The sequence below is a fragment of the Haliaeetus leucocephalus genome, unplaced genomic scaffold (genome assembly GCF_000737465.1).
Source record: "Haliaeetus leucocephalus isolate CR32 unplaced genomic scaffold, Haliaeetus_leucocephalus-4.0 Scaffold1, whole genome shotgun sequence".
NCBI classification, from domain to species: Eukaryota; Metazoa; Chordata; class Aves; order Accipitriformes; family Accipitridae; genus Haliaeetus; species Haliaeetus leucocephalus.
Window position 1 is genome coordinate 11,740,644 of NW_010972437.1, and position 27,460 is coordinate 11,768,103.

The 27,460-nt window shown below is 36.8% G+C and overlaps 1 protein-coding gene across 3 annotated transcripts in view; it reads right to left on the minus strand.

Moving 5' to 3' along the window:
• Window positions 1–27,460, minus strand: part of RAPGEF4 (Rap guanine nucleotide exchange factor (GEF) 4) — a 158,151-nt gene that overhangs the window by 115,607 nt on the left and 15,084 nt on the right. For all 3 annotated transcript variants that reach the window (XM_010566634.1, XM_010566627.1, XM_010566619.1), the window contains exon 4: window positions 19,029–19,175. In XM_010566634.1, coding sequence (XP_010564936.1) covers window positions 19,029–19,175 — 147 coding nt within the window. The remainder of the gene's footprint in view (window positions 1–19,028; window positions 19,176–27,460) is intronic.

Consider the following 27,460-nt stretch of genomic DNA (forward strand, 5'->3'; position numbering starts at 1 on the left):
AAACATGCAAATGGATTATATGTATTTCTACAGGAAATTACTCAAGGCAATTGAGAGTGTAAAGTCAAACTAATTATCATCCATAATTGAAAACATGCGAGTAACTTTTAATTAAACATGACTTCTCTACTGAAAAAACCCACATTAAAACCTCACTAAAAGGGACAACAGCTAATTGGGGAAAAAAAGGAATGAACAAAACAATGTTTTGTAAAGAGGGTGTTGCTCAGGAAAAAAAATTATTTAAAAAGCAGACTTGTAAATGTATTTCTAATTTATTCTTGATTCTAAGCCCACTTCAATTTCAAGCAAATAAATACATGCAGGTAAAAAAAAAATGCAGGTTCTCAAAACCACAGATAAGATATCATAGTGCTTGTTTATGCAAGTAACTGATTTGTTTAAAATATCAAATATTAGATAAAGACAGGCAGGAAGTATTTTGGAGGTTAAATGATCAGTAAGATTATTCTCTGGGAGACGTCTAAAACCTAGCAAAAACTACACAAAAAAAAAAAACCACAGAATGTTTAAGCCACAGTCTGAGTACCATCACAGAAAGGGCACCTAGCTGCTTGTGCTGAGGCCCCAAGAAAGCATAGTAAAGGGCAATCTCTTCAGTTAAGAGTCTGTGTGTTCAATGAAGTGTTGCATATGATACACCTGGATGTTTATATCTTGTTCAACCATTCAACAATCATCAAAAAGCTTTCAGGAAACAAAAATATACTATCTTCTCACTTTGCCTATGGAGAAAGCAAGAGGGTAAAATTAAATGCTTTGATCAAAACTGCAAAGACTTACAATTTCATGAGACAGTTTTCTATGACCTGTCTTTCCGCACCTAGAAATCACAATAGCTGCACAGCAGAGCTGGCACATCTTAGGCTTTCCAAGGGGAAGAACACAGGAACTTACTGGTAGTCTGTCTAACCAGTGACAGCACATTCCTCCCATGGAGCACGGCCATGATACAGAAAAATTAAGGGAATATACTACAAGTTTCAAACACCCAACTCAAGAGTTTGCCCTACATTTTAACCTCAGTCAGCAAATTATCCTAGGGATAATACAATTTATGCCAGCAAAAGCTCTTTTGCAACTATTCCTTATACCAGTCCTCCATTAAGCTAACTATACCACACAAAATCCCTGTTCTCCCAACCTAACACCATGACATTTTCCCCGCAACCCTGCCAGCAAAATTTTAGTATAGACCTGGCTTTAGTGAATAGAAGACCAAATAATCAATAATGTTTAGGGGAAATGAATCAGTAGGAACACTTTAACCCCAGGTATCCAGTTTACATTTCAAGGCACTCTGCAAGAAAAACAGCAGGGAAAACCAAGAAAAACACTCTGCTAGAAAAACAGGGACCTTTCTTTCAAAATAAAAGTTGAAATGGGATTTGAAATACAGAGATCCCTAAAAATCAGGGGAGTCTACTACCTGCAAACTGCACAGGTCACAACGTGGGCTATGTAAGCAGCAAGGATCAACTAAGAACAAAATAGAAGAGATTATATGTTGTCCCATGGGCTACAGAACCCACTTGCCAAACAACACTGCACTGAGAATCACTGGAGAAAGCTGAATAGATAGAAAGCACAAGCCTATATCTTATCCTCCTGAAGAGCTAACAATCAGCCTCATGTTTTTCCTTAGAACAACAGCATTACAATGAGACTGAATTTCTCACTTTTCTCAAAATGGCCCTATATGTCTGCTTGCATTTTAGTGTCAACGTTGTGAAATGTCCTCTTCCACTTCCCACATCAGATCAGACTACAGGTTGAAGACAAAATAAAGGATGACAGTTATAAACTGTCTTACTGCATGGCAACATAACATTGTAAGTGTTTTATTCCTTGCTTTCCCTTAAAGAATCTTTGGCATGCTGAATCTATCATTAAATGTATATTTAATAACCAAGAGAGATAAACTTAGCTTTAAAGCCTTCAAACACAGCCAGATGAAATAGCTTCCTCAATTGAGAATGGTACATCTGGCCACTGGACAGATAACAGCCTCACAAAAAGATGTTTAGCTTCAGAAAGCCCATGTGTAAAGGCCATTGTAAGACACATTTTAGACCACACTTAGAAAAAACTTAAGAGAAGGTCAAAACCCAACTTGGGTGAAGAGAACAGGGAAAAATTGTTTTGGCAAATGTAGACAGCTACCCTAGGTATAGAGGTAACATTACATACAGTGAATGTGGGACAGGTTTCTTACCCAGAGATTAATGCCACAAGTTGTTCATTAGGTATTATAACTCTCTCCACCTGCAACTAATTTTGGAATAAGTAAATCTAGACATACTAAGTACACTGTTTCTTTTCAGTGGGGGATTCTTTTAACATTTTTCTTTGTTTTTAACAAGCCTGGATCTGATTATGAGAACTCATGATACTTAGTGCATTTTTTTTCACTTTTCTGTGCAGAAAAGCTTTTATAAGTTTCTGGTTCCTAGCATCATCCTCTAATCTCAATCAGTAAGACTTGTACAAGGCAGTTTTCTCAAAGAAGTGTGCTGCAAAAGGTAAAGGCAATCATGCACTAGTAAAAAGCCAAGAGTCCAAAGAGGAGATGGACCTGCTACTAAAACGTTATTGAAAAAATGAGATATGGTTGTTTAACAGTACTGCATTTTGGAAATCAAAGACACTGTGAGAACATAAATGAGTAATCATCAGGAGGCCAACAAGCATCAGGTTTGTTGAGCGGGCACAGAAACAAGAGCTACTTCTTTCAGCCACGTCAGAGGGATGAGCACAACATTAATAATCAAACTTCTGATGAGCAATTTCATTCTGAAAACAGAATAAAGTTGCTTAGTATACTTTCACTTGAATATTTACAGAAATCCTGCATAGAAAGAGATTAGAAATAATTTTTACTAGTCATTGAAATCAACTGTGCATATTTTGAATGCTGCAGCTTCTTCAAAATATAGTGTATAATTGTTATATTTCTGCTTTATCTTCCTGACCTTGATTAGCTGCTACTAAGCAGTTAGCCAGTCAATTTTTGACTGGAGAACAAAATGCGACACGAAGCAAAAAGGTAAAGTTGGAGGTGAGTTTGGGGTCACTCCTTCCTCCTCATGCTTTCTTGCAACATGGGCACAAAGGGATGCTCCACAAACTCCATAACACATCTGCAATATGTGGAAATAAATACTTTATCATATTCCAGAGTAATCAACAGTATTCACTGAGACAATAGAGCATTCAGAATTTATGTTTTTTATTTATTTAATGATGTACATACTGAGAGAGGGACAAATGTAGGAGAATAATAATCACGGTAAGAGGTCATTGTGAGGCAGTGCCAATGAAAACCTTAATTTGCTTTAATTTAAATGTTAGCAGATGTGCCAAAGAATAACGGAATGCAGGTTGCACCAGTTTATGCTGTGGTGAATTTTGTCGTGGGGCAGCTAGGAATAACCCAGGAGAGGAATGAAAACAGATGAGTAAGAGAGAAAAAGAATGGGAATTATATATGCTTGTCAATACCTTATATTCTAATACACTTTTCTTTCTTTCATTTGAGAGTGAATTTTCACAATTGATTCTGTAAACCTTTTCAATACCAGAACTGCAGTAATTTTCCCCTATTTTCCATCCAGTGCACATGGATGGCATAATATATACCACTACTAAACACTTTAATTCAGAGCAGGCTGTATCTAGGACCATGTAATAAGATACCTTTCAATTAACATAAAACTAAAAATACTTGGAAATGACTTTTCAAGAGTGAAGCAGTAAATATCACTACAGTTAGATCAGAAAGCCCTCACTCATAGTTAACAGAAACAAATCTGTAAAGCAGCAAAACTGATTTAACCGAAGTTGGAGGCTTTACATGTGGGTTGCTGTTGGTTTTTTCTTTTAATCACTAAAGTAGTGGAAGAAAGGAATGCAGTAGCTGTCACGTATTTGGATATCAGTAAAATATTTAATAGTCATACCTCATCTTAAAAAACCTGAAAATGCCTTGGGTAGAAGCACTGTCATGCAAATTAACAATTGGCTAAATGACTGCAAACAAAAGATAATGAAACATGGCAACGCATAAAAAGGAGGTGCCTAAAGAAGTACTAAAGGGCTGGGTTCTGATTTTTTTTTATTCATAATCTCAAAGGGATAATAAACAACTTGATAACATATTATGAAAACACTAGAGAAGGAGATGATAAAAATACTGGACAAAAAAAATATGTAATACATATGTGTCTAGGGAATTAGCAATGCTGATTCTGATTTCCATTCAGAAAAATTCAATGGAGACATCATTTATGTAGAGCTAGCGAGTGAGCAAAGTCTAGAAAGCAATAATCCTGAACATACTTGGAGTATACAGCTCACCTCCCACTGCCATAATTTCTTAGCTCTGCATAGTTATTTATGTAAGTTTAACTACAGTGACAGTCTTTCTTAATACAATAGCAAAATGCTGTTATCTCAATAATTATCAAATTCTGGCATGTAAAACTGATAGTAAACATCAGATTAGGTATGTTCCAGATATACATGAAAGACAGGGTCATAGAAATTTGTGAGAGCTCATACAAAGAAGTATGAAGGCATGTCAGGAAAATTAAGAACAGTTACGTGATTTTTTTTTTTTTTAAGTTATGATAAAACATAGACAAGACCACAGTGTGCAAGTAGTGAAGGACATAAATACTGAGAACAAGGAGAAATCATCTCTGGGGCATGAAAGCAGTACACACAAGAACCAAAGAACGAACTCTGAAAACAGATTTCGGAGGGGTGTCCTGGTTTCAGCTGGGATAGAGTTAATTGTCTTCCTAGTAGCTGGTACAGTGCTATGTTTTGAGTTCAGTATGCAAGAATGTTGATAACACTGATGTTTTCAGTTGTTGCTAAGTAGTGTTTAGTCTAAAGTAAAGGATTTTTCAGCTTCTCATGCCCAGCCAGTGAGAAAGCTGGAGGGGCACAAGAAGTTGGCACAGGACACAGCCAGGGCAGCTGACCCAAAGTGGCCAATGGGGTATTCCATACCATGGGACGTCCCGTCCAGTATAGGAGCTGGGAAGCGGGGGCGGGGAATCGCCACTCGGGGACTGGCTGGGTGTCGGTCGGCAGGCGGTGAGCAATTGCACTGTGCATCATTTGTACATTCCAATCCTTTTATTATTGCTGTTGTCATTTTATTAGTGTTATCATTATCATTATTAGTTTCTTCTTTTCTGTTCTATTAAACCGTTCTTATCTCAACCCACGAGTTTTACTTCTTTTCCCGATTTTCTCCCCTGTCCCATTGGGTGGGAGGGGAGTGAGTGAGCGGCTGCATGGTGCTTAGTTGCTGGCTGGGATTAAACCACAACAAGGGGAAATAGGAATAAATTTTTTAGTAGCATGTGATGCACTTGGCTGTGGAATGTTCCTCCAAAAGCAGCACCCATTCACAAGCCATTTGGCATGGAGACCTAAAATGTGCAAAGACAAAACTTTAGAGAGCATACAATACGGACCAATAGCTCTCTAGAAGGGAGATGGAGAGAATGAATGGAATGAAAGAAATGGAAATAAAGATCTCATTAAATAAAGACATCATTTTAGTTCCAACAGAAGGGACAGAAGCAGTCCTGCTCTTGAAGACCAATGAGGAGGAAGCATGACAGTATGCTATGCTGTTACACTCCATTTTTACAACACATAAACAGTTCATCAAGGGCTCTTTAACAAGCTTCTCTGAAATAGCAGGTATTGGTCACAGCATGAGAGAGGAGACATAGTATGTGAAGCCTTTTGCCACAGGCACAGCCAATTCTACTGTCCATGACTGCAATGAAATTAGTGTAGTTGGACAGGTTTGGCTTACTAACAAGAGTAAACACAACTTAAAGGAACTTCACCACCTTGTTTTAAGATTCCAAATAGTTAATCCATGCTGCTGCTCTCTCACCATGCAGAGTACCTAACAAAACAAGATCTTCCCCGCACTTCTGTTATGCAGCAGTTTGTGATTAATGGCTAGTGTAAATAGATGAGCACTGCTGTGGGAGTAAAAATGCCAAGACAAAGGTCCCACTACAGAAGGCAGCACATTCATGACCAGTAATGCAGCACATGCCCTGTTTACAGTTTGAAAATTAAACTAGCAACGTTAAGAGATTTTCTTTTCTATAGTATCAAAACTTCAATACATGTTTCTATTTATTTTCATATTGCTGAGCAATCTCATTTTGGGGACTGTCACATGGGCATCTCTTACAGCAAATTCTACTCACACAAAGCAAGCCATTCAAAAATGTTCATGTAAAAAGAACACATCTAATATAAAGATAGCATTCATTATTACTTTAACAGCTTTAAAAGTAAGAGTTGCTTTTTCCTTCTGTATAAAGCTCTTTAGCATATTAAATTAACAATATTCATTTGTACGTGTGGCAACAGCATTATCAGATAAGGAAGATATGCATACGTAGACTGAAATAAAGAAGAGAAAGTTTTAGCAGTAAAGGTATACTTAAAAGGAAAAATCAACAGAAATGTTAATTAACAAGGACAGAAGAAAAATGCTAAAGCTTTGCATTGGCTGGGCACAAGGAAGAATAGTCAATCACCGCCAAGAATCTATTTCTTTCTAGACATTTGATATTTTTACATAAACATACTACCATAAAGGGTGAGCTTTGCCATTGTTCTTTCTCAGAGGAGTAGGCAGATATAAAGTACCTTTCCATCGCCCTGCAAAAGCTACTGGCAACAGAACAGCATCACAAGGGTTGTTTTTTGTGGGTCTACTGTTTTCTCACACATTAAAAAGCATAAAATTCATACTAGCAGTGTGAATTTTTTTGTTAAATAAGGAGGGAAAACATAACTCATGGTCTGCTTCTGGATATCACAATCATTCATTACATTTTATTCAACACAGATTAACTCAGTTCTTATCCAAAGACATTGTCCATGAATTCTTATGGTAGTAAAATCTGTATTCTTACCATTGCTAGGGCTCGAAGCATTTCCAGGATTTCCTGTGCCTCACACCTTTACATAATTTTAGAGTACAAAGGTGACAATAATTCATTCAAGTATCAATGCTTGCGGGCTGACTGGTAGCATGCATCATTTTCTGAAGTCGTATCAAGTAATTGTTTGGAAAGGTTAAAAGGCAGAAAAATCCACATTCTGTTGTTAAAACAGGAAAAGTCTGTCTCTTAGAATAAAATGACACAAAGTACATTTTGTATATGAGATCAGATGGAATTAACACCCTGTATAAGGCAACTCCATATGGCAGATGTATGTAAATACATCGGAGAGAAACAACCTGCAAAGATGAGAGTTTGATGTGAACTTCTGTTGTAATCTCAAAGCATATAATCTTTCAACCATACCACAGCAACAGCATAGGTAAATGCCCCAGCTATTACATGCTCAGATTGAAATGTAGCTCTTCTTTGATAAAGCATTACATGAAATAGGTACCTCCTCAGTAATCAAATCTGCTACTCCATGAGTGTATTCAGACAGATCTGCTTAACTGTCCACACTTTTACTACATTTCACTCCTTCAGCTCTGCAGAGCAAATGTACTAAGAAATACTAAGTGATGGCATAATTCTCACCAACTTCAACAGTGTGAGAATTATTTCCTAACTGATTGGTGATCCCTGGTTATCTAATAGGATCTAAATGTCACAGATAAACCTAAGGACAAATACCCAATGAACTCTTAACCAGAGATCAACAAAACCAGCATTAAATGCTAGCAGGAACAAAAGTGACAAATGCTAGAAAGAGAAACCATATTCCTAAATGCGTGGAAGAGACACATACCAGAAAATTGCCTGAGAAATGACGGCAGAAAGAAAAAAGGCCTTTGAAAAATGTTTCATGCTTCTAGAGAGGATACAGGCTCAAAGGGTATTGGCAGAAAGAAAGAAGAGAGAAAATAAGCCTGTACTGAGCTTTTAATCTTTCCTTAATTGTACTGAGAGTCGCCAGCATTATCCCCAGAGAGAATTAAGCATAAAAGCCTAAGTAACTCAAACAAGTTCCCTTACAACTCAGTCCTTTCAGAACAGCATGGTTTCTTTGAAGGACTCAGTTTCTCAAAGACCAGGTCATACAAAAATCATATTGTAATGCATATTTTTATTATGCTAAAACAAAATGATGATATTGTACCTGTTTCCACTAACCTGTACTCAGGAATGTCTGGATAGGGTTTTGTGGAAATTAACAGAATAAAGTTTGTTTGTTTAGTTTGGAAAATGAAGTGGTTAATACTCCAAGAAAATTATTTGCATTGGTAGTCAGAAAAGATATTTTCAAAGGTCAAGAGAGAGGTGGAATGCAAAATTAAATAGAAATTACTCAGGAAACGGTCAGAGGTTAAAATGTAAATAAACTGAATTATATCAATAAGTACTAAATGCACGATGGCAAGGTTTAATTTTAAATGCTGATTATTTATCACCCTTAAAACAAATGGTATACAAGCCTGGCTTTGAGCTAAGTACAGCATCTAGAAGAACAAAACTATTTTATCCATGTAATTTAAAATGAACGGAAGTAAAGTTCAGTCAGAAGATATTTAGTGTGTAAATTTTTATTTGTGAGTTTCAGTTTTCTTTTAATTTCTTCATTTGAGATTTAACCGAGAAACTATTTTAAGCAGAGCTCAGAGGAAATACAAACTAATGGTCTTATCTAATCAGCCTTGAGATGGAGGATAAAGAAATTGAGCCTTAAGCATCACATTAGACTGATGGTATGAATCCACAAATTCTGACAAACCATTGATTTCAACAGCCTGTAACAGAAATATTAGATGAAAACACGAATTCTGTGAACATTCACTTCATTACAGAGTATAAAAATACAGGGAGCACATGCCTTAGAAAGCCACCATGTCTTATTATGTGCTGTTCTTGAATATTTGTGGCATAGATAAGCATTCCCCAAAAGAAAAAAAAATTAGCTATGAACAGGTTGTTCCATAAATCCCCTTAAGATTTAAACATTTCAGAGGGCCTGCAGGCCCCCTCGGGGCATGTTTCAGGCCTGATATTTTCACATTGCTAGTAAACAGATTTCTAGGAATTTTGTAGCTTACTGAACTAAGGGAATTGCAGCAATACCCACTAACGCTGAGAACTGTTAGGTGTTGGAGTACCGCTGCTCAGATTGAAACAAGGATTGATTCAAGAGCAAGCACATGGATTATCTGGGGTTTTTTAAATCTCTTTCTCTTCTTGATATCTGGGACTGGCCATAACCAGCACAGATGACAGGCTGGGCCCTGTAATTCTTACTCTCTGCCACAGGAGAGAGATTCCATATTCAGTTCTTAGTCTTTTATATCTTCATTTTTAAGCATACCTCTGGGATCCCTAGAGTTTGTAAGGCTTTGATACAATTTACCTCAGTACAAGTATTGGGTTGACCATTTTGTTAAGAACCCCTGAACTACTAACCCACAAAATCATTTGAGTGATTCCAGCCTCATGCTCTCACATAGCATCAACTATGTCAGTGGGTAGAAACTGATACAGAAAGGAAGAGGGTGAAGAGGATTTAAACCTACCGGTAACAGCCTGTGCTGCATATTATACAAGAAGGAAGTAATTAGTAATTACCTGGGTTGAAATCCCACAATGCTCCTTGACTTCAATAAGGTAGGGTTTCACCATGGATGAAAAGAGGGGAGGAACCAGTCTAAGGGAAAGGGCAGACATTGAACCTTACAGCTCTGATTATGACCAGGAAAATACATCTATCAGAACTGCACTATCTAAGGCAAGCAATGGGCACTCTCTTTTTGAGCCCATTTATTAATCCATATACCTAATAAATTGATAATGTCTGGGGTTTGGCTTGTTTTGAGTTTTAGGTTGTTGAATGCTCACTCAAGGGACTGCTTCCTTAAGGAAGGAGGAATTTACTTTCTGCTAAATAGGACTTACAGGTTTCATTTTCCTTGCTACATGAATATGAACACTTTTACAGTATTTTTCCAAAATATTTTACAAAGTAAAGACTGTCAGAATAAAAAATAATAATATATAATGTAATACAATAGCCTTGCCTTTGGTTTGTGTTAATCTGCATATGATCTTCCACTGCCACAGATCTTATTGTCAAAGATCTCTAATTTTTTTTAATGCCAGCAGGTTTAAGCTAATGGATTTTTAAAATGTCAATATTAAAACAGATCCATTGATCTAATAAATGGTATCACATTATTTGCCTGACCCATTATATAGTACAAGCAGAAAGCACCCATTCAAATGCAGCATGCAAGCATGCATTCTATAGGAATGCCTTGGAGGAACACACAACCATATCCATTGCTGTAAAGCAACAAAAGCTCATTGCTAAAAGGAAGCTTCTAAGGGCTTACTATTTTTCTCAAGAACCTGGAGGAACCAGTAATAATAGATTAACCTTTTCTGTAAGGAAGAAAAAGCACAACTCGTCTGAAAAGAAACCAAGGATTTAGATGAGAACACTGACCGGAAGGTCAGAAAGGGTCAATCTCCAAAATAACCTCATCCACATACCACCCCACAGTTGAGTTAAGGAACAGACGGTCTGTGTCAAATCCAAAAAGTTTAGAAGCGTAAGCAAAGCCTTGTGCAGCTGATCACTTTGGTATCCATTCTAAGGCAGGAAAGGACACTACCAACCACAAATGCAGTTAGAACCAAAGGTCCAGGCAATCTGACACAGAAGTTTGACAAGGCAAATATGAATTTAATGTAGTAATATATACACACAATACACACGTATTAGATAGATAGCAGATTATGTACACGCACATATGTACAAAGACATAATTCTGTGTTATGCATTTTTTCTCTCTGTGACAGATGAGAATGAAACACATATTTGATAGTTAAAATTATGTTGGGGAAAAAAGCCAGAAACTATTTTATAAGCTTCAAATCTTATGATTCTTTTGAAAGACATTTTTACTTAATAAAAATGAACTAATGAAAGACCAGAAGTTTGCTCCCTGAAATAAGGTTCGTAGGCTCCAAGTTGTGTTTTGCAATACATGTTTTTGCCAGTTAGCACATCATGCTTAGAGATACCACATTTAATAATACAATCTGCTGAGGATGAAAAGCACTTTCTTTGCTAATAAAAAAGCTGGTTATAGAAAGTGCAAGTTTGGCAGTAAAGCTTCAAAGAAAAATAGCAGCCTCAAAAACATCTGCAGACTTTAAGTGTATACATTTTAGTTTGTCAGATGTTCTTCTGTAATTTAAATATTTTAGGAATTAATCAAAATAATTTCTTTTCTTGAAAATTGGATGAATTCATATTTTTCAACTTCACCTCTAACCATGATAAAATATGAGAAAACCAATAAAGGCATTACTTAACAGGGAGACTGACATGCTTGCTGGATGTTTCTCTCTCTTTTTATCCAAGAAGGAACCTCAAATAAGTCAAGCTTTCTGCAATATAATTTAAGACTCTTTGAAGTGCTAATAAACATATAAACATTTACAAGGGCTGTAAATAGGAATGACAATATATTTTGCACAGTGCCTGGTACACTAGGATTCAACAGGGCCTTCAAGCTGATAGGCGTTACTACAGTGATACAGAATTCCACCTAAGAGAAATGACATGCTAGTATGGTTTGAGAGAAATCAGAACTACAAAGCCTTATTCCACCTCTGCATGGTGATCAGTGACACAGTCACAAAATGTTGCTATTGAAATAGATTCAGAATAAACTGGGAGACTGAGGTGGAAACTGATTGTAGGGATGACATACAAGAACATGCCCCAGGAAAGTTTGTTGCAGAGAGACATGAAGAAGGATCAGACCTTTCCAATCAGCTTGTTATTTTTCAATCTTTTCAGTCTCGTAAGGGGTGTTTAAAGTGCCTGCATCTGTAACCTTAAACCAAGGATAACAACAGCGAAAGGCAAACTCACAGAGTTAAAACTAACTGGATCCCTTGATCTTCTGCAGAAATTGTGCCTCATTGACAATATTGAATATCATACATAATGGCACGGCAAATTATCTGAAACAGTGCAGATAATTATTGATTATGAACTTTTCAGTCATAATGCCATTATTTAGAAAAGAACATGTCATAGCAAGACTCGATCAAAAGACTTGTACACTTCCATCAGTATATATCACACCAAGAGAAAAGCTGCGTTACTGAAGTGAAAAATCTCATTCCTAGATATTTTTCTCCCCTGCCAATGGCCAGGAAGGTTACCTTAGGAGATACACTGTCATAAACAGTGTTCACAAAATCTGCATCCATTTTTTAAATGGTGATCAATACACCTGAATGGAAGCAGCAGTCACTGTGTTGCTATGCTGACAAACATGGCTTGTTCTGATATAAGTCCGGCTACTGAGGATAGAATGCTGTTCCATACTCATTTAAATCTGCTCTACCAGACAGAGCATTGGTCATTAAAATTAGAAATGTTTGACAAAGCAAAACAAGAGAAAAAAACCTAAAAGCATATTACAAGGATGGTCAAAACCAATATAACAGCACCACTAAAGGCCAGACTCTGCTCCCACTTAGCTCCATGCGTATCAAAGCAATTGTACTGTATTCACTTGAAATATGCTCAGTTCACACCAGCAAAACTGGGAGTGCAATCTGGCACCTCTTCTTGGTATAATAACAATTTTGGAATCTTTTCCTGCTACTCACTTGCATGCTTTATCAGTATGAACACAGAAGGTATGAAGGTGGGATGTTAGTTATTTTCAAAGCTTTGCTCACATCTTGCCAATTCTGTGTTTACTGTCATATTCTAAAGCCGGGGAGGGGAGGAGTACTTTTTATATTCCTCTTCCTTCCATGTGTTACTCTAGGAAAAAAAATCTCCTGCTTGCCTACCATCACTTCATTTTTCAATGTCTCTCACACTAGCTCTGTTTCTTTGCATACAAATTTGAATTGGTCATCAGATGAAGGTTTGCAGACACCGTAAAGCAACAGATTCCACACACTTGGGTCCTTCCACATCTTCCTTCTGTGTTGTATTCTGGATCTGATACCATGGAATCATTCTTCCTTATTCTGACAAGAAGGCTATTTGAGAGGTTGGTGAACACAGTATTCCAGCTACATTGCAAATGCAGACTGCTACAAATTGATCACTTTTACATTTCTCAAATAAAACCCCATTAGAGAGACAAATCATCAAGGCAGAGTTTGAGCAGTCAATGGAGAGTGTGACATGAAGTGGGTCAAGACAGCTGAGTGTTCCATGACCACCTTTTTATACTTTTGTGGGTCTCCAAGCACTACACTATTTTAAATCACATGATCACCCATCCTGCAAAGCTAAATATTCTGTATTTTATTAACTATAGTTTTGTATCTCTACTATGTTTGCCTATGGGAAATCAGTAAATCGGAGCAAAGACTTCTGCAATTGATTACTGTGCAATAAACTGGGAGAGTAGTATACCATAAATCAAGGTGATAGTTTAGGGGCTGGATATGAATCTGATTTTTTTTTTTATTCCCCCCTCTCAATATTTCATTTCTCAGATCAAATTTAATTTCTCACTTAAATGAACTGGAAAAAATTTCTGGTATAGAATGCTCATTGGTGAGAAGGTACATTAGAAAGTACTGATATTTACATGAGATTCCTAATACTCCTTAAACATGTTTAAGTATTCAGGAGTCTACCAGAGAAAGAAGCAAGAACATTCTTAAGTAACAATGTAACATATATTTTCCAGTAGCCTAAGGCAAGGAAAAGGCAGCCCCTCTGAAATGCTGCCTACTGCATTACACTACAAAACACCTACATGAGATTCAGTAACATACTTTGCTAAATAATGTACTTACAGCATGGCCAAACAGATAAAACAAATGAAAATCCTTACATGTTCATTTCCATTAATGTATTTTTACAGTGCCTTCATAATTCCTACTGCTACAATCCTGACACATAAAATGAGGCATAAGATTATATTACACCTTGGTATAAGGGATATGACTAGATAGACCTTAAAAAGACAAACTGGTATTACATGCAAATGCACTGAGAGCTGTGGTCTCAATTCTGATGAACTTAAGCCTTATTCAGAAACCTCATTGAACAGTGCTGCGACATTTACGTCAGCATGCCATTTCATACATGCATTTCCTACACAGCATTCCACTGAAACGGTATGTAAAATTTCTTCTGTTCTGACAGAGGATCTGTTTTTAAACTAGCTCATTAAAAACTAACATTCATAGTGTTCAGAAAACAAAGATGGTAAGAAAGCTGCTTCTCTCAAAGCTGTAATTTCAGAGCAGTGAAGTCTGCTGAGGGCTACTGAATTGTCATCAGATGGGCAAAAGCAGGAAGCAAGTTACACTACTGTTTATCAGACTAGATGATGTGTAAGTGCTGCTGAACATGAATAAAAAAGAATTAAAATATTCATTCTGACCTTATAGGGGCCAAGACTCCCTCTCTCCAAAGTCACTGCATACCGAAGTAATAGCTGTTCTTCATTTACTCAAGATCAAATGTTTCTCAAGGCATGTTCAGTAACTTCTAACATAATCTTATTCCACACAAAAGGAAATTGGTTATTTGTATGTTATCCAAGAAAGGCTGAGTAATTCACTGTGGTAGGAAAGACCTCTAAAAATAAGTCACCTCTCAGCAGATTCACTCCCTTCCTGTCTGGGTTTGAATCAGTTTGCAATTGCATGAAAGAACAAAGCTTGAGGATGAACTACAGAGAACTTCTGTAATGATAACACTGCTCAAATACATATATTTCACTCCTACTCTGTTTAAAAGAATCCAACTATTAGAGGTGGAGCAAGCCAGTGACCCAACAGGATGTGCATGACCAGATCTCCTCGTGTGTAGCCTTCTGCTTTCATGTTTATTTTTGGATGTCTTTTGCTCTGTGCTTTGAAACAGTTTTTTGGGCACGGTAGCTAGCACCAGTTACTCATTGATGCTAAAGAGGGAAAGCAAGTTCTTATCAACACAAAGACTATCTCTTCCTACAGATTCATAGAGCACCTTGGAAGTCTACAGTGTTGTGATAGTGATGAATAACTTTTTTTCATGTTTGTTAGTGCTCCTCAGAGATGAAGGCTGGGGACAATCCGTGCACAAAGGCACATCACCAGTGATTCCCATAACCTCCTACAGCTTCTTCATCAGGAAACAGTGTTCAGCTGTGTGAGAAGCTAACCAGGGATTTCATCATCTCCAACCTGCTATAGCAGCCACTGATAGAAAACAAGACTCCAAGGATGAGTAAAGTTTAGAAGTTCAACAGATGTTACCAAACAGGATGGTATTTCAACAGATACAGTCATTAGAGAAAAGACTAGGCCATTTTAACTGGTAATTGTTGTTATCAGGAGGATACCATTCCTTTTGATTAGCATTCTCTGACTGTTAAAAGTGGAGGTAATAGAAAATCTTTATGTGTTTAAAGAGCTGATTGAATATGTGGTTCTGTATATTACAGAAGGCATCTTATTATATTTTTGATAAAGAATATCCTATCTTTTCCTCAAAGTGTATTTAAATTTATAAAACTGACAGAAGAATAGTGATAAAAAAGTCTGTTCAGAAGTAGCAATCTCTTTCTTTCAGGTATAGACCCAATTGTAATTGTACTCAAAGAATTAATACATTTTGCTGTATATTGTGCATTAAATACGTTAATGAGCCACATCTGGTCTGTGAAACATTCTATCAATGCAATTGGTTCTTAGAGCAATACACCTAATACAGGAAAAGTCACTTCAATTTAAACGATACTCAGAAAAATCTGTAAATTCATAATATGAAATTATAGAGATTCTGAAAATTCTTTCTAAACTTAGAAATAACTAAAATAGATAGGTATTACATCTTTCTCTTAAAATCTAGTTTCAGGATTTATAATAAAAGTTTCATAAGCAGTATAAATGGATATTCATTTGTCTTTCAAAGAACTGCATAGCTTTGTGGTAGAAAAACATTTGTTGCAAACATGTACTTCATCTGTAGGTTTCAGTGTTGATGAATTTTTACTATAAAGGAAGATAGTTCATAGCTCTTAGTCCTATCATTTCAGATTAGTTGCACAATAAATTAAAGTTCACACTGAATCAATTTATACTGGTTTATTTTCCAAGATCATATTCACAACCTAAAAATCAAAAAGAATATTAAAAATTGCAGTCTTAGAATTTCCATGCTCTGTATGCCAAAAAAATCTTTAATCAGCTAACAGAGAGTTTTCATTTGTTCTTTCTCTCAAAAGAAGGAAAAAAGTAAATTTCCCCAAAAGTAAATTTCGGGGGGGTGGGGAGTGGGGGGTGGAACCAAACAAAAAATTTAATCATATGTAAAATGTATTCTTTGCACTTCTAGTATTAATCATAAAAATCCTACATTCATAAAAGCAGCAACTATGTTAAGAATTCCAACTCTACAGTTTATTTAGGTTGTTCTTAACCTACAGTATTGTATTATTTTGGAATTATTCAACAATTTTTTTATGGAGAAACTACTTCTATCTGGAATTAAATTCTCATTATCTGCAGAGTTGAAATTTGTATGCACTAGATTTTAGTTTTTACCGTATCTGGATTGTAATGACACTGACATGGTTGCATACTCTCATTTTTCCCATGGTATCCCTGATAATAAATATCTGACTTTCTGTGGGTTTTCATTAAAAACAAATTAAAAAATTATCTGAATGGCACATCACTGTATCAATAACCATTTCCCCATATGGGCTTTGTCACAGCAAAGATATATGAATCTTAGGATAAGGTAGACAGAACAACACAGCATCCATAACATAACAAAAAGTTTCCTTGGAAGAAAAGTATTTACTTTTCTTCAAATAACAAGGAGAACAACAACAACAACAACAATAATAATACTGCTGCTATTGCTAGTATATTTAGGGGGAATTTTCTTAAATAATTTTATGTCTGTTTTGAACATTCTCTGTTTATCATACCTTAGCTGCAGTTTATGTAGGCTTTGGGATTAGTAGATTGCAGGGAAACAAATACCGCCTTGAAAAAAATGAACAACTTAATTCTACCTCAGACTAACCAGCAAAGCTATATTTTGTGGCATAATTTTCCACTCACTAAGAGCACAGGGATAGCCTCCTTGAAAGAAAGCACTCCGAAATACATTAAAAGTTCACTGTAAAACTGCACAAAAGGCAAAGAAGCACCACAAAGCTAAACTGTGGTCTGTGACTGACACCTGCAGCATCTGTGACATGCTCTGCTGCACAATTTCATAAAATCTGCAACATACAGGATGTGTGCTAAGGCTCCCTATGACAGCTCCCAATACTTTCAACACGTGACCTTTTCCAAAAGCATCTATCATCAAAAAACTCATCAAAATTAGCAAAATTGTTAGAAACAACATTATTAGTGATTAAAGAGCAAATTACATTAGCATTTTTGTTTTAAAACAACTTTAAATATGTTTTAAGGTTCAAGATTTTAAAGAAAGGAACTTAACATCCATTCTCCCAATATTTCTGATAGGAAACCAACAATCTCTGAATGCTTAGCAAGAAAGTCATATACACAGCAGAAATTACTCTGCTTATACTAATTAAAAGTTAATTAAAAAAGAATGTTACTTGAGAAACCTACAATTGGATTTATTCTCCTCCATCATGAGCTTGTAAAGCACTATCTACATTAAAAATTTCTGACAACTGGCAAGTGTAGCATATGTTAAAACAGATGAGATCACTGGCATATTCAATCTTTTAATGCCAGGGTCTAAAACTATAATGAAGATCCTGTAGAGAAAAAAGCATGAACTGCAGAAAACTATTGCATTGTGAATTTCTTCAAATTTTCTATGAGACTTTACAAGCATTTCATTTCAGCTGTAGACATTGCAAAAAAAACAGTGCAAATTATGGCTATGCAATTCAAAGAATGAAATCTGATATTGTCAGAGCATTCAATGGCAAGCACATTTCATTCACACATCAGTCTTTCATGCCTTGGTCATGCTGCACCATTAACTATGCTCAAAGCAACGTATTTGCAGACAGGTGGCATTAGTGCTGTTTCCTCAGTCAGTGTAGCTAGCTGTGGATTTGATTTTCTTTCTGATACCCTTACTTTAGTACTGCTTTAGGACAATTATTTGGAGTATAATACTGCTCTTTCTCAGGAAAAGAGAAAGCCAAAAAAACCCCATCTTTCTGCACTTAGGAGAGAAGCTGAACTAAAATGCTACAGCCAGCATCTATGTCTTAAATATAGTTATGTGGCCCTACATCTGCAACTTTAGGACACTGTCACAGCATCTGACAGCTCTATACAACACCTAAATTTGTATTGTCACCATTTAAAACAAGCTGGCAGTACAAACTGAAAATAGTGTAGGCCAGGCCAACAGGATGCCTTCCAATTCCCAGAACACTTTTCAAATCAAGTGTAATGCTTACAAAAATGAAAAATTATTGAAGTTCAGCAACTTCACAAAGTAACATGTTAATGAAGTCTTCTCAGCATGGATACCAAAGTACACAGAGATTATAGAACCTCAGCAGTACGTTCTCCACAAAGGAAAGTTTTAAGGGAATTCATGTGTAATCAGTAACTTAATTTTTAAGTGATCTTGATCCATCTGCAAATTCTAAACCCCTTACAGCTGGTGATGAGACAGGAGTAAAGGAGAATAATTTAAAATATCAGAGTATACTAAGGATAGACTCCTCATAAATGCTGGCTATAAAAGCAAGTTTAAGGGTAAGAAAGCAACACCTGCAGTATACAATTCCACCAGAAATTTCACCTAAGTTATTTCATTAGAAGAAGCCCACAAGACAGAAATACAGGAGTATGTAATCATACAGAATATGAGGCACTAAAAAGAAATAAAAAGACTTTTCTTTTTGTGCAAACTAAAAGAATTATTACTTTGCTTACAGTATAAATGTGCTTATATTTCATTACAAACACTTAAAAGGTTAAATCACTTTTTTCTGCATAAACTGCATATAAATCTGAATTTACCTCCCAAAGTGCTTTAAAGTCCTTCTGCTCAATTCGAAGGAGCTCGCTATATTCTCTGGTAACGATGGTTGCATGGCGAGGAGTGTTATCCAAAATGGACTCTCCAAAAGCAGTTCCTATTCCCAGAGTGCATATTGTCACAGCATCCTTTGAATTAAAAATAAAAGGACACATATTAAACATTCCAGGATGTTTTAAGAGTCTTTATGTCACATTTGCTAACAGCACTGCCTTAAGATTCTTCAGCAATTTGCTCTAAAAGAAAATTAATTAAAAGTGCAAACAAAAAAATCAATACACTGATTAACAAACGGGAAGCTTCAATGTGGAAGTAAGTAGGACTTCTGTTTTCTATGACCATCAGTTGAATTATACATTTCTGCCTGCAAAGCAGAGAACACAAGAGTTACCTTCACCTTTGGAAGAAAGTTATGACCTCTGTTCATCTACCTGTAAAGACTTCTGTGATGAGATCCTTTAGAAATGTCAGAGGTGATTAGAAGATAACTAGCATCAGAAATGCAACCTGGGAATATAAATTTCTGCCTTATATAGGCTCATCAGAAAGAAAATTTGACTGTTATGTTTTCTCAGTAAACTTAACTTTCAATTATAATATCCTCTTGCATTTGTAATGCATTTCTCTATTGTACAAGGTCTGTGCACAATGCAGTTGTACAGTTTAATCAACTCTTGGCCTTTCTGTTGAAAATGCCAGTAAATCTCTCAATTGTTCATGGATGCCTGCCAATTATGTATCAGACTAAAAAAAAATTATTTTCACATAAGTCAGGGATTTCAAGAAAACTATTTAAAAGTCCAAAACCACCTGGAATACAGTATTCAGGATGGTCCCAAACATGCAGTAAAGTCCACTTCAAAAGAGTCTATTTGAGCACATGCCATTCATATGACGGGAAGATGCCTAAATCAATCCCCCTTGGCCAGGAACTCCTCTGTAATAGTTCCAATATAAATTCTGAGCTACTGCAGACAAAAAAATAGAATACTTGAAATTAAATAACTTGCTGAATCAAGATCTTTAGATACATGTTCTAGTCTAGGCTTACAAGTTGCTATGTTCCTGAGCACAGGCTTGAAGCTGAACACTTACATATGTCTCTTTCCAAGTTGGGCCTTAATTGACTGTCTTTCAAGTAATTAAAAAAAAATAGCAATAGCATTAAAAATTTAAACTGATACAAACTGTACTTCACTAAGGAAATCACACATGCACACAGACAAATACACATAAACATATAAAAACACATGCTAATTTTACTCGATACAACATTAGAAATATAGTTTAATTCTAAAATGTGGGATTCATGAAACAAAAATAAAAGCAGAAAATTTTGTCATCCCATCCACTACATCCTTGCAGCTGATAATCCAGGAGAGATGCATGAGCATATTTCAGCATCATTTTCTGTGTTTAAAATTGCATTGTCTTCCTTTCATGCATCTAATAAGTGCTAATAGGCAAATGTTATTAAGATCAAGTTAGTAGCTTTATAATTGCATTACAAAGACAAATGCCCATAATAGTCCAGTTCCCTGAACCATAGCAAATTGCTTTTGCACAGATATTACCATCTAAAATTATGTGTTCAGGAAAACAAAATCAATTATGTCTTAGAAAAGATCTAGGAAGAATTTACAACTGTAAGAAATAAATTTTCAAGGAAGGAAACATGAACAGGGACTGTTTAAAAGAAAGAATATTTGGGAATGAGCACCTAGGCACCTAAATAGAAGTCTCTACAAACAGTCTATAATACAGGCTATACACTAAAGATCTGCCTTAACACGCTTACCTTTCAGAGCTGAAACACTATAAGCGTGCTACCATACTCACAATTGCACTCAAAGGAGCTACAAAGAAAATGTGCCTACTGCTCACACAAATCTCCAGGTCTCCAATACATTATTCTCAACTTTATTTAGAAAGTTCAGATAAAAGATCTCTGTTTAGGGCAGAATAACCAAATATCCTGGCAGAAACTTTTCCATTAGGTGGGTCATAAGCAATATTTACATCTTCCAACGTCTTTCTCACTACCTTCCCTCCCTCCAAAAAAATAAACACCTTTGAAATGCTTCACCTTTTTTGATTCTTTACAACCCTAAAGAATATATCTTTAAAGACAGAATACAGAAGAAGAGAAAATGAAAGGTGTTGGTTAAGGAACCACTTTCTAAGATAACTTCTGATGAGGCAGCTGTTCAACCCGAGAAATAAATTAACATTGTGGGGTGTTAAGTCAAGAAGCTGGAACGGTCCTATATACGATCATTAAAGTCCAGGCTTTTATCAAGTGAAAGTTCTTTCAGTTTTTTTTCCCCAGCCATCATTGCTCTCCATAGAGAGGCAGTTTCACAGCCAGCTAGGGAGCAAGCCCATTTGTCTTTTTCAAGACTTCAGAGCCCCATTTTCTCTCTGCCCCTTGTTTATACCTCTCCAGCCTCCTGGGGAATCAGGTGTGCATTTCCTATTACGCCTGTTAACCTTACACTCAAGAATCTCCTGCTGTTCAATGTAGACTTCAGGAGGATTGCTGGCAGCTCAAAATTCAGTTTGCTGTTCCCCTCTGCAATCCCAGAAGCAGCAGGGGGTTCTAGCTGCTGGTAACCAGCTAAAATTCACACAGCTATTTAAAAGGCAGTACTAAAGACTTAAAAAGATGAGATTGTTTCCATTGCTGTCTGTCCTCTGAACACACTATAAAATGGTAGCTTTCAAATCAGAGGCTGTTTGTGTATTCAGTTTCACTGACTCTCACTGGCAGGTGAGACACATGCAGTGAAACAGTTGTTACCCCCCCCTCCCCCCCATCAATCTAAAACATTATTGAATTTGTAAGACCTTTCTATGGAACGGATGAGAATCAGAAAAAGACTCTGCCTTATTCCCTCCCCCACCATCACAAGGCACATCCCTGCATGCTCCTCCCTGACTTGTGCCACTTTCTGTTTTCCAACCTGGCAAACAGAATTTTTGTACTGTGTGTAAACAAAATCATGGTGTCTGAGAGAGAAATGAAGAAAATAGGAAAAAAAATTACAAGTCCTAGGTTGAAAGGGATTGGGGACTTTTCTCTGAAATTTTAGTTTATTCAATACTTTGAGTTTATAAAGGAGTTGATGTAGCTAGTTTGTTTTTAATTTCATCATTTTTCCTACACCTTGTACCTTCAACTCACCTCTGCACCTGTGTCCCTCCAGGACTCCATACCATCTCCATGTTTAATTGGAGATCTGCAAAAGCTGGCATTTTGAAAAGTTTTCTTATTACTAAGAAACACAGTTGACACAGTTCAGTTTGTCCTCAGCAAAAATTTCCTTTGATAACAGAGAAACCAAAGGATACACATGAAAGTAAACTATCTGTTCTATGAAGTGATCTTCCTGTTCCATTATCTCCACTGGAATATGTTTCAGCCATTCAGATAGGAAATCTTTATCAAACTGCTTTTAAAGACAACATAGAAAGATCTTCCCACACTAGAATTGCGGTTTGCCAACATAAGTTAGGCGATCCTCTTTACACAAAACAAGGTGATTTGCTCAAAGGAGGCATTATGCATCTAGAAAGACTGTGACCAACTTCTCTTCTAGTTCCTAATTAAGATATTTACAGATCAGATTAATTGTACTGTCATAATATATTCATTATTTCCATACGTTTCTATCTGATCCTCTAAAAGCTACCTGCAATGTCTTGGAATTTTTGCGAGGTTACCTTGCAGACAGAAGTGAAGTGATTTTTCCACATTAACTTTCAATAAGTCAAGTTCAAAACCAAAATTAGTACAACCACGACATTGTGGAACTCAGCATGGACCAACAGACCCTGCTTCTCAACTGAGTACTTTAGTCCAGCCAATCTCTGTGTTACAATGGCTATACCAGTTCTCATGCTCATACTAAGTAATTTAGAGCTAGCTTGGGCATATTTACACTACACTACAGACTACAGTACGAACCTATGTCACAACTTCACATAGGTTATCTCCAAAATACATAATGGCTATTTACATGCACACAAAATGGCATTTACAGGCAAAAAGCAGTATTACAAGGACTGTCCTGTTTAAATCCCTTTCCTTGTTTCCACTTCATCTTATCACATACCTCCTTTGTCTTCAGTTTCAAACAGCCAGGAAATTCTTCCCTTTCTTACACGGACATCTGAACCTCTTTCTTCACAGTTATTCTTCTCAGCAACACCACTAACTTATTTGGCTTTTGATCCCCAGCCCTTTGCATCTTCCTACAACTGACACTGCTGTACCACCCAAGCACCCACAGCTCCTCCTTTAAAGCTTTTCTAAAAAAGGCTAATTGTAAAGTCAATGCCCTGTATTGAGTTTGGTCTGTTTTTAAAATCTGATCAGTTTAAAAAAAAATCACCAAAACACAGACAAGATAAACTAGCAATAGCCCCTAGCGCACGCTGTAATTCAGCTGGCAGACTACAGTAAAACTGCTGATCAAATTGCTATTTGGTCTTTGTCTTTCTTCTCTTCATTCCTTCCCGTTTTATCAGATAGGAATATAAATCTTAATCATTTGTGGTAAAAGGCTCTGAATCTAATTCAGTAAAACACAATGCTGCAGAATGTCAAAGATGCAAAGATGTCGCACTGATGCTTTGGTCGTAATGCATTTATTCCCAGCTTTATTCTGAGACATTATCAACATCCTTCAGAATCTGTTCATTTTCAAAATAGAGTTCAAAAATTGAACATACATAAGGCAGTCAGCAGTATTTTTAAGACAACACCAAATTAGGAATACCTCAAAGAGGGACTTTTATTACTGTATACCTTGGTTGTAACATTGGGTAGGTAACAGTGCCAAAGAAAAGTTAAATTCAGAATCTGTTCATAACTGAGGGTGAAGACCTCTTTCTGATAGATTCTAAACAGGCTGCATTTTCTGTTTATTTTGAAGGGGACTTACGAACTCTTTGTGTGACTTTTAAGCACAATATATATCACAATATATATTTGTTACAAACAAGTTGAGGCAAGACCAAAACAGTTCATTACACGTACCTCTGCAAATCATAGTGTGATATTTTTACCTTAAAAAAGTCCTCTTCAGTCTCTTCTTGATTGTCGAATAGCCAGAAAATTCATAAATAATTTGTATAGAAAGCAGACCAGCCACCACTCAGGATGTACTGGATGGGTAATCCTGCAGATCTCTGTACTGTAAACTGTATTGTCCCATTCAATGGCAAATGAAATTACCATCACGATCAGCAGCAGCTACCATATTTTATCACCTCAGTGGAACAGAACTAACAGCAGCAAAGAAATCTTCTCTGGTCAAACTCTTTAAAATAGGTATGTTGTAAATAGTTGAATGTGGTTTTCAAACTAGCCATTTTAGTATTAAATAGTGCTTGTACTCAGTTTGTTATATATTCTAATACTGCCCTCTTGTGACATAATACAGTTTTGCAACCAGCCAGAAAATTTTCCAAACCAAGATGAAAGCAAGGCTTTACCTATGAGATCTTAAATATGTGTGTTTGTCTTTATTAAAACATTTAAATCAGTAAATGGAATGCTTCCTCTTATCATAATAGCAAATAATAGGTAATGTTAATATTTCTGTTTATATGAATTCTCAGCTTGATCTTGATCAGTATTACTAACATTTTCTGTGAGAAATCATGGGTGTCTGCATGAGTAAGCTGATGCACAGCAAAGATGTGTACAAATTAATGCTTCCCTAGCTACACTGAAGTCTGGATCCATTAGTGCATTTAGATATAAATTCTAGTGCAAGACATGTAACTACATGCCTTTGTAGGAGCAAAGGCTATTAAGACATTTTTAGCACACACTGCAGAATAACTGTTCTGGTTTCAGCTGGGATAGAGTTAACTGTTTTCCTACTAGCTGGTACGGTGGTATGTTTTGAGTTCAGTATGCAAAGAATGTTGATAACACTGATGTTTTCAGTTGTTGCTCAGTAGTGTTTAGACTAAAGGATTTTTCAGCTTCTCATGCCCAGCCAGCGAGAAAGCTTGAAGGGGCACAAGAAGCTGGCACAGGATACAGCCAGGGCAGCTGACCCAAACTGGCCAACGGTGTATTCCATACCATGGGACATCACGTCTAGTTTAGGAACTGGGGAGTGAGGGTGGGGAATTGCTACTCGGGGACTAGCTGGGTGTTGATCGGCAGGTGGTGAGCAACTGCACTGCGCATCATTTGTACATTCCAATCCTTTTATTATTGCTGTTGTCATTTTATTAGTGTTATCATTATCATTATTAGTTTCCTCTTTTCTGTTCTATTAAACCGTTCTTATCTCAACCCATAAGTTTTACTTCTTTTCCCGATTTTCTCCCCCATCCCACTGGGTGCAGGGAGTGGCTGTGTGGTGCTTAGTTGCTGGCTGTGGTTAAACCACGACAATAACTTACTGCACTTTTAATGGGAGAAAGCTACAAAACACCAAAGGTGACTGCATAAAGAATTAGCACATGGTAGCTGCTACACAACACATTTATTCCCATGCTTGCTGAAATTTAAGTTCCCCAGGTAGACATACAAACACCTAATAAAAGTGGGACTAATATTTTTAATCAAGAGAATTGATTTTCTGTATTTACATTAACACTGTAGGCATCATCATATAATCATAGGAAAATTCAAGCTCCAAGAAAATTCAGGAGGTCATCTAGTACATCCTGCTTATCCTAAGTATTACAAGATTATTAGTCGTGTCTAAAGACTTTTTAACCAATAGGAACCTAAATACAAAGTTAGCTTCTGTCTTCCTAGAAAAGATGGCATAGTCCTTCTGTATTTTTACATGAGAAAAGAAACTTTTAAACTTGTAAACTCAGGTATATTTCTGTATCTCTTCTGCTCTGCTGGAAGTTTCTCATTAGCATTAGTGCCATTTATGGTAACATATGGTACCAGCAGAGCAATTGACCGTGACTATGACTTTGCAAAGGAAGCTTTGGCTCCTGGGTGCTGTTACTGGAAAATGTGCTCCAGGGTAGGTTACAAGCATTCCTACATCTTAAGCACTGGTCATCCATTCCTGGCTGGGAGCACAATGCTGGCAACTGAGTCTGTCAGGGCTGCCCACCTATGGAGCTACACTGTATGTTCTCCATCACCTGTGGTTGTAGTGAGCACAGTAGGCAGGGAGTGCTAGCAAGTACTTCAAGCTCAATGATGACCAGCACCATGCCAACAGCAAAGTACAGGCAAGACTGGAACAGGGTACCCAGGAGCTAAAGGCAGGAGACCAAGGATGGACAAGGTGGGGACACGGTATAAACACCAAGCTGGGGCAAAACCAGATAAAATATTGGACTTAAATACTATTTAGGAGTCCCTAATCACCAAACTTATCCAGCACTAGAATGGTAAATGCATGAGCTGCTGTCCTTCTGGCAGTGAGGCTGTATCCTATGGCAACTAGGCAGTGGTAAGAATTCAGTTCATTGCTCCTGAGAGAAGGAAATGTGAGGCTAAGAAATTAATGCAGAATATAATTTCTAGAACTAGAACTATGCGAATTATAGTCCTATAGTTTCCTATTGGCAGGAAAATGCAGTGAATCTGAACAAGCAGAAAAAAATATTCATATTAGATTTCTTAAAAGGCTGAAGTGTTCCATTCTCCATCTAATGGAACAAATCAACACTCCAAACAGATTCTTAATTTAACTTCCACATCCAGAACATTTTTGTGGATATATTTCTTTCTGATTCAGTAAAGAGCATTGGACCTTAACAACAGTGTAGTGCCATCTTTTGGCAAACACCGGAAAATACTCCTGATTGCTTTACACCCACACAGAAAAGGGTCTCGTAAGACTCCAGTCCTGTTCCAAATCGTGACAATACCAATGACAGCCAGGCCGTGCTGAGAATTGCTCAAATTGGGCTAATTACACTCTCAATCAGTCTCTACTTAGTACAGTGAAGAGGTTGCTAAAAATAATGATATGAAAGAAATTCCTTTTGTATCTATCATCTTACGGTGAGTAGAAAGACCCAGTGCTCACACACTGCCCAGACTTGCATTCTGACCCAATTTCACTGGTGATGCAGTGCTTAACAAAGTGAAAAATCCAATTTCTGCCAATCTGCTATGAGCAAGAAGCCTTCCTCAATCAGCCAAACTTTGGGCAAAGAATACACCACCACCACCACCCATGTATGCTATATTCAGTCAAGGTGGGAAAAAGGGGTAGTGTTACACTTCAAGTCCTGGGTAGTTGTACCACTTATGTGAAGGCACAATGAGTTACATGTCAGAGGTACAACCCCATGCTGACCTACATGATGGGACAATCCCAGATCTCAAACATGGGAGCAGGGAATGGGACATGATGCCTTCCCAGAAGACTCAACTGGCAGGAGGAAGTGCATGACTTGTCAGCATGAT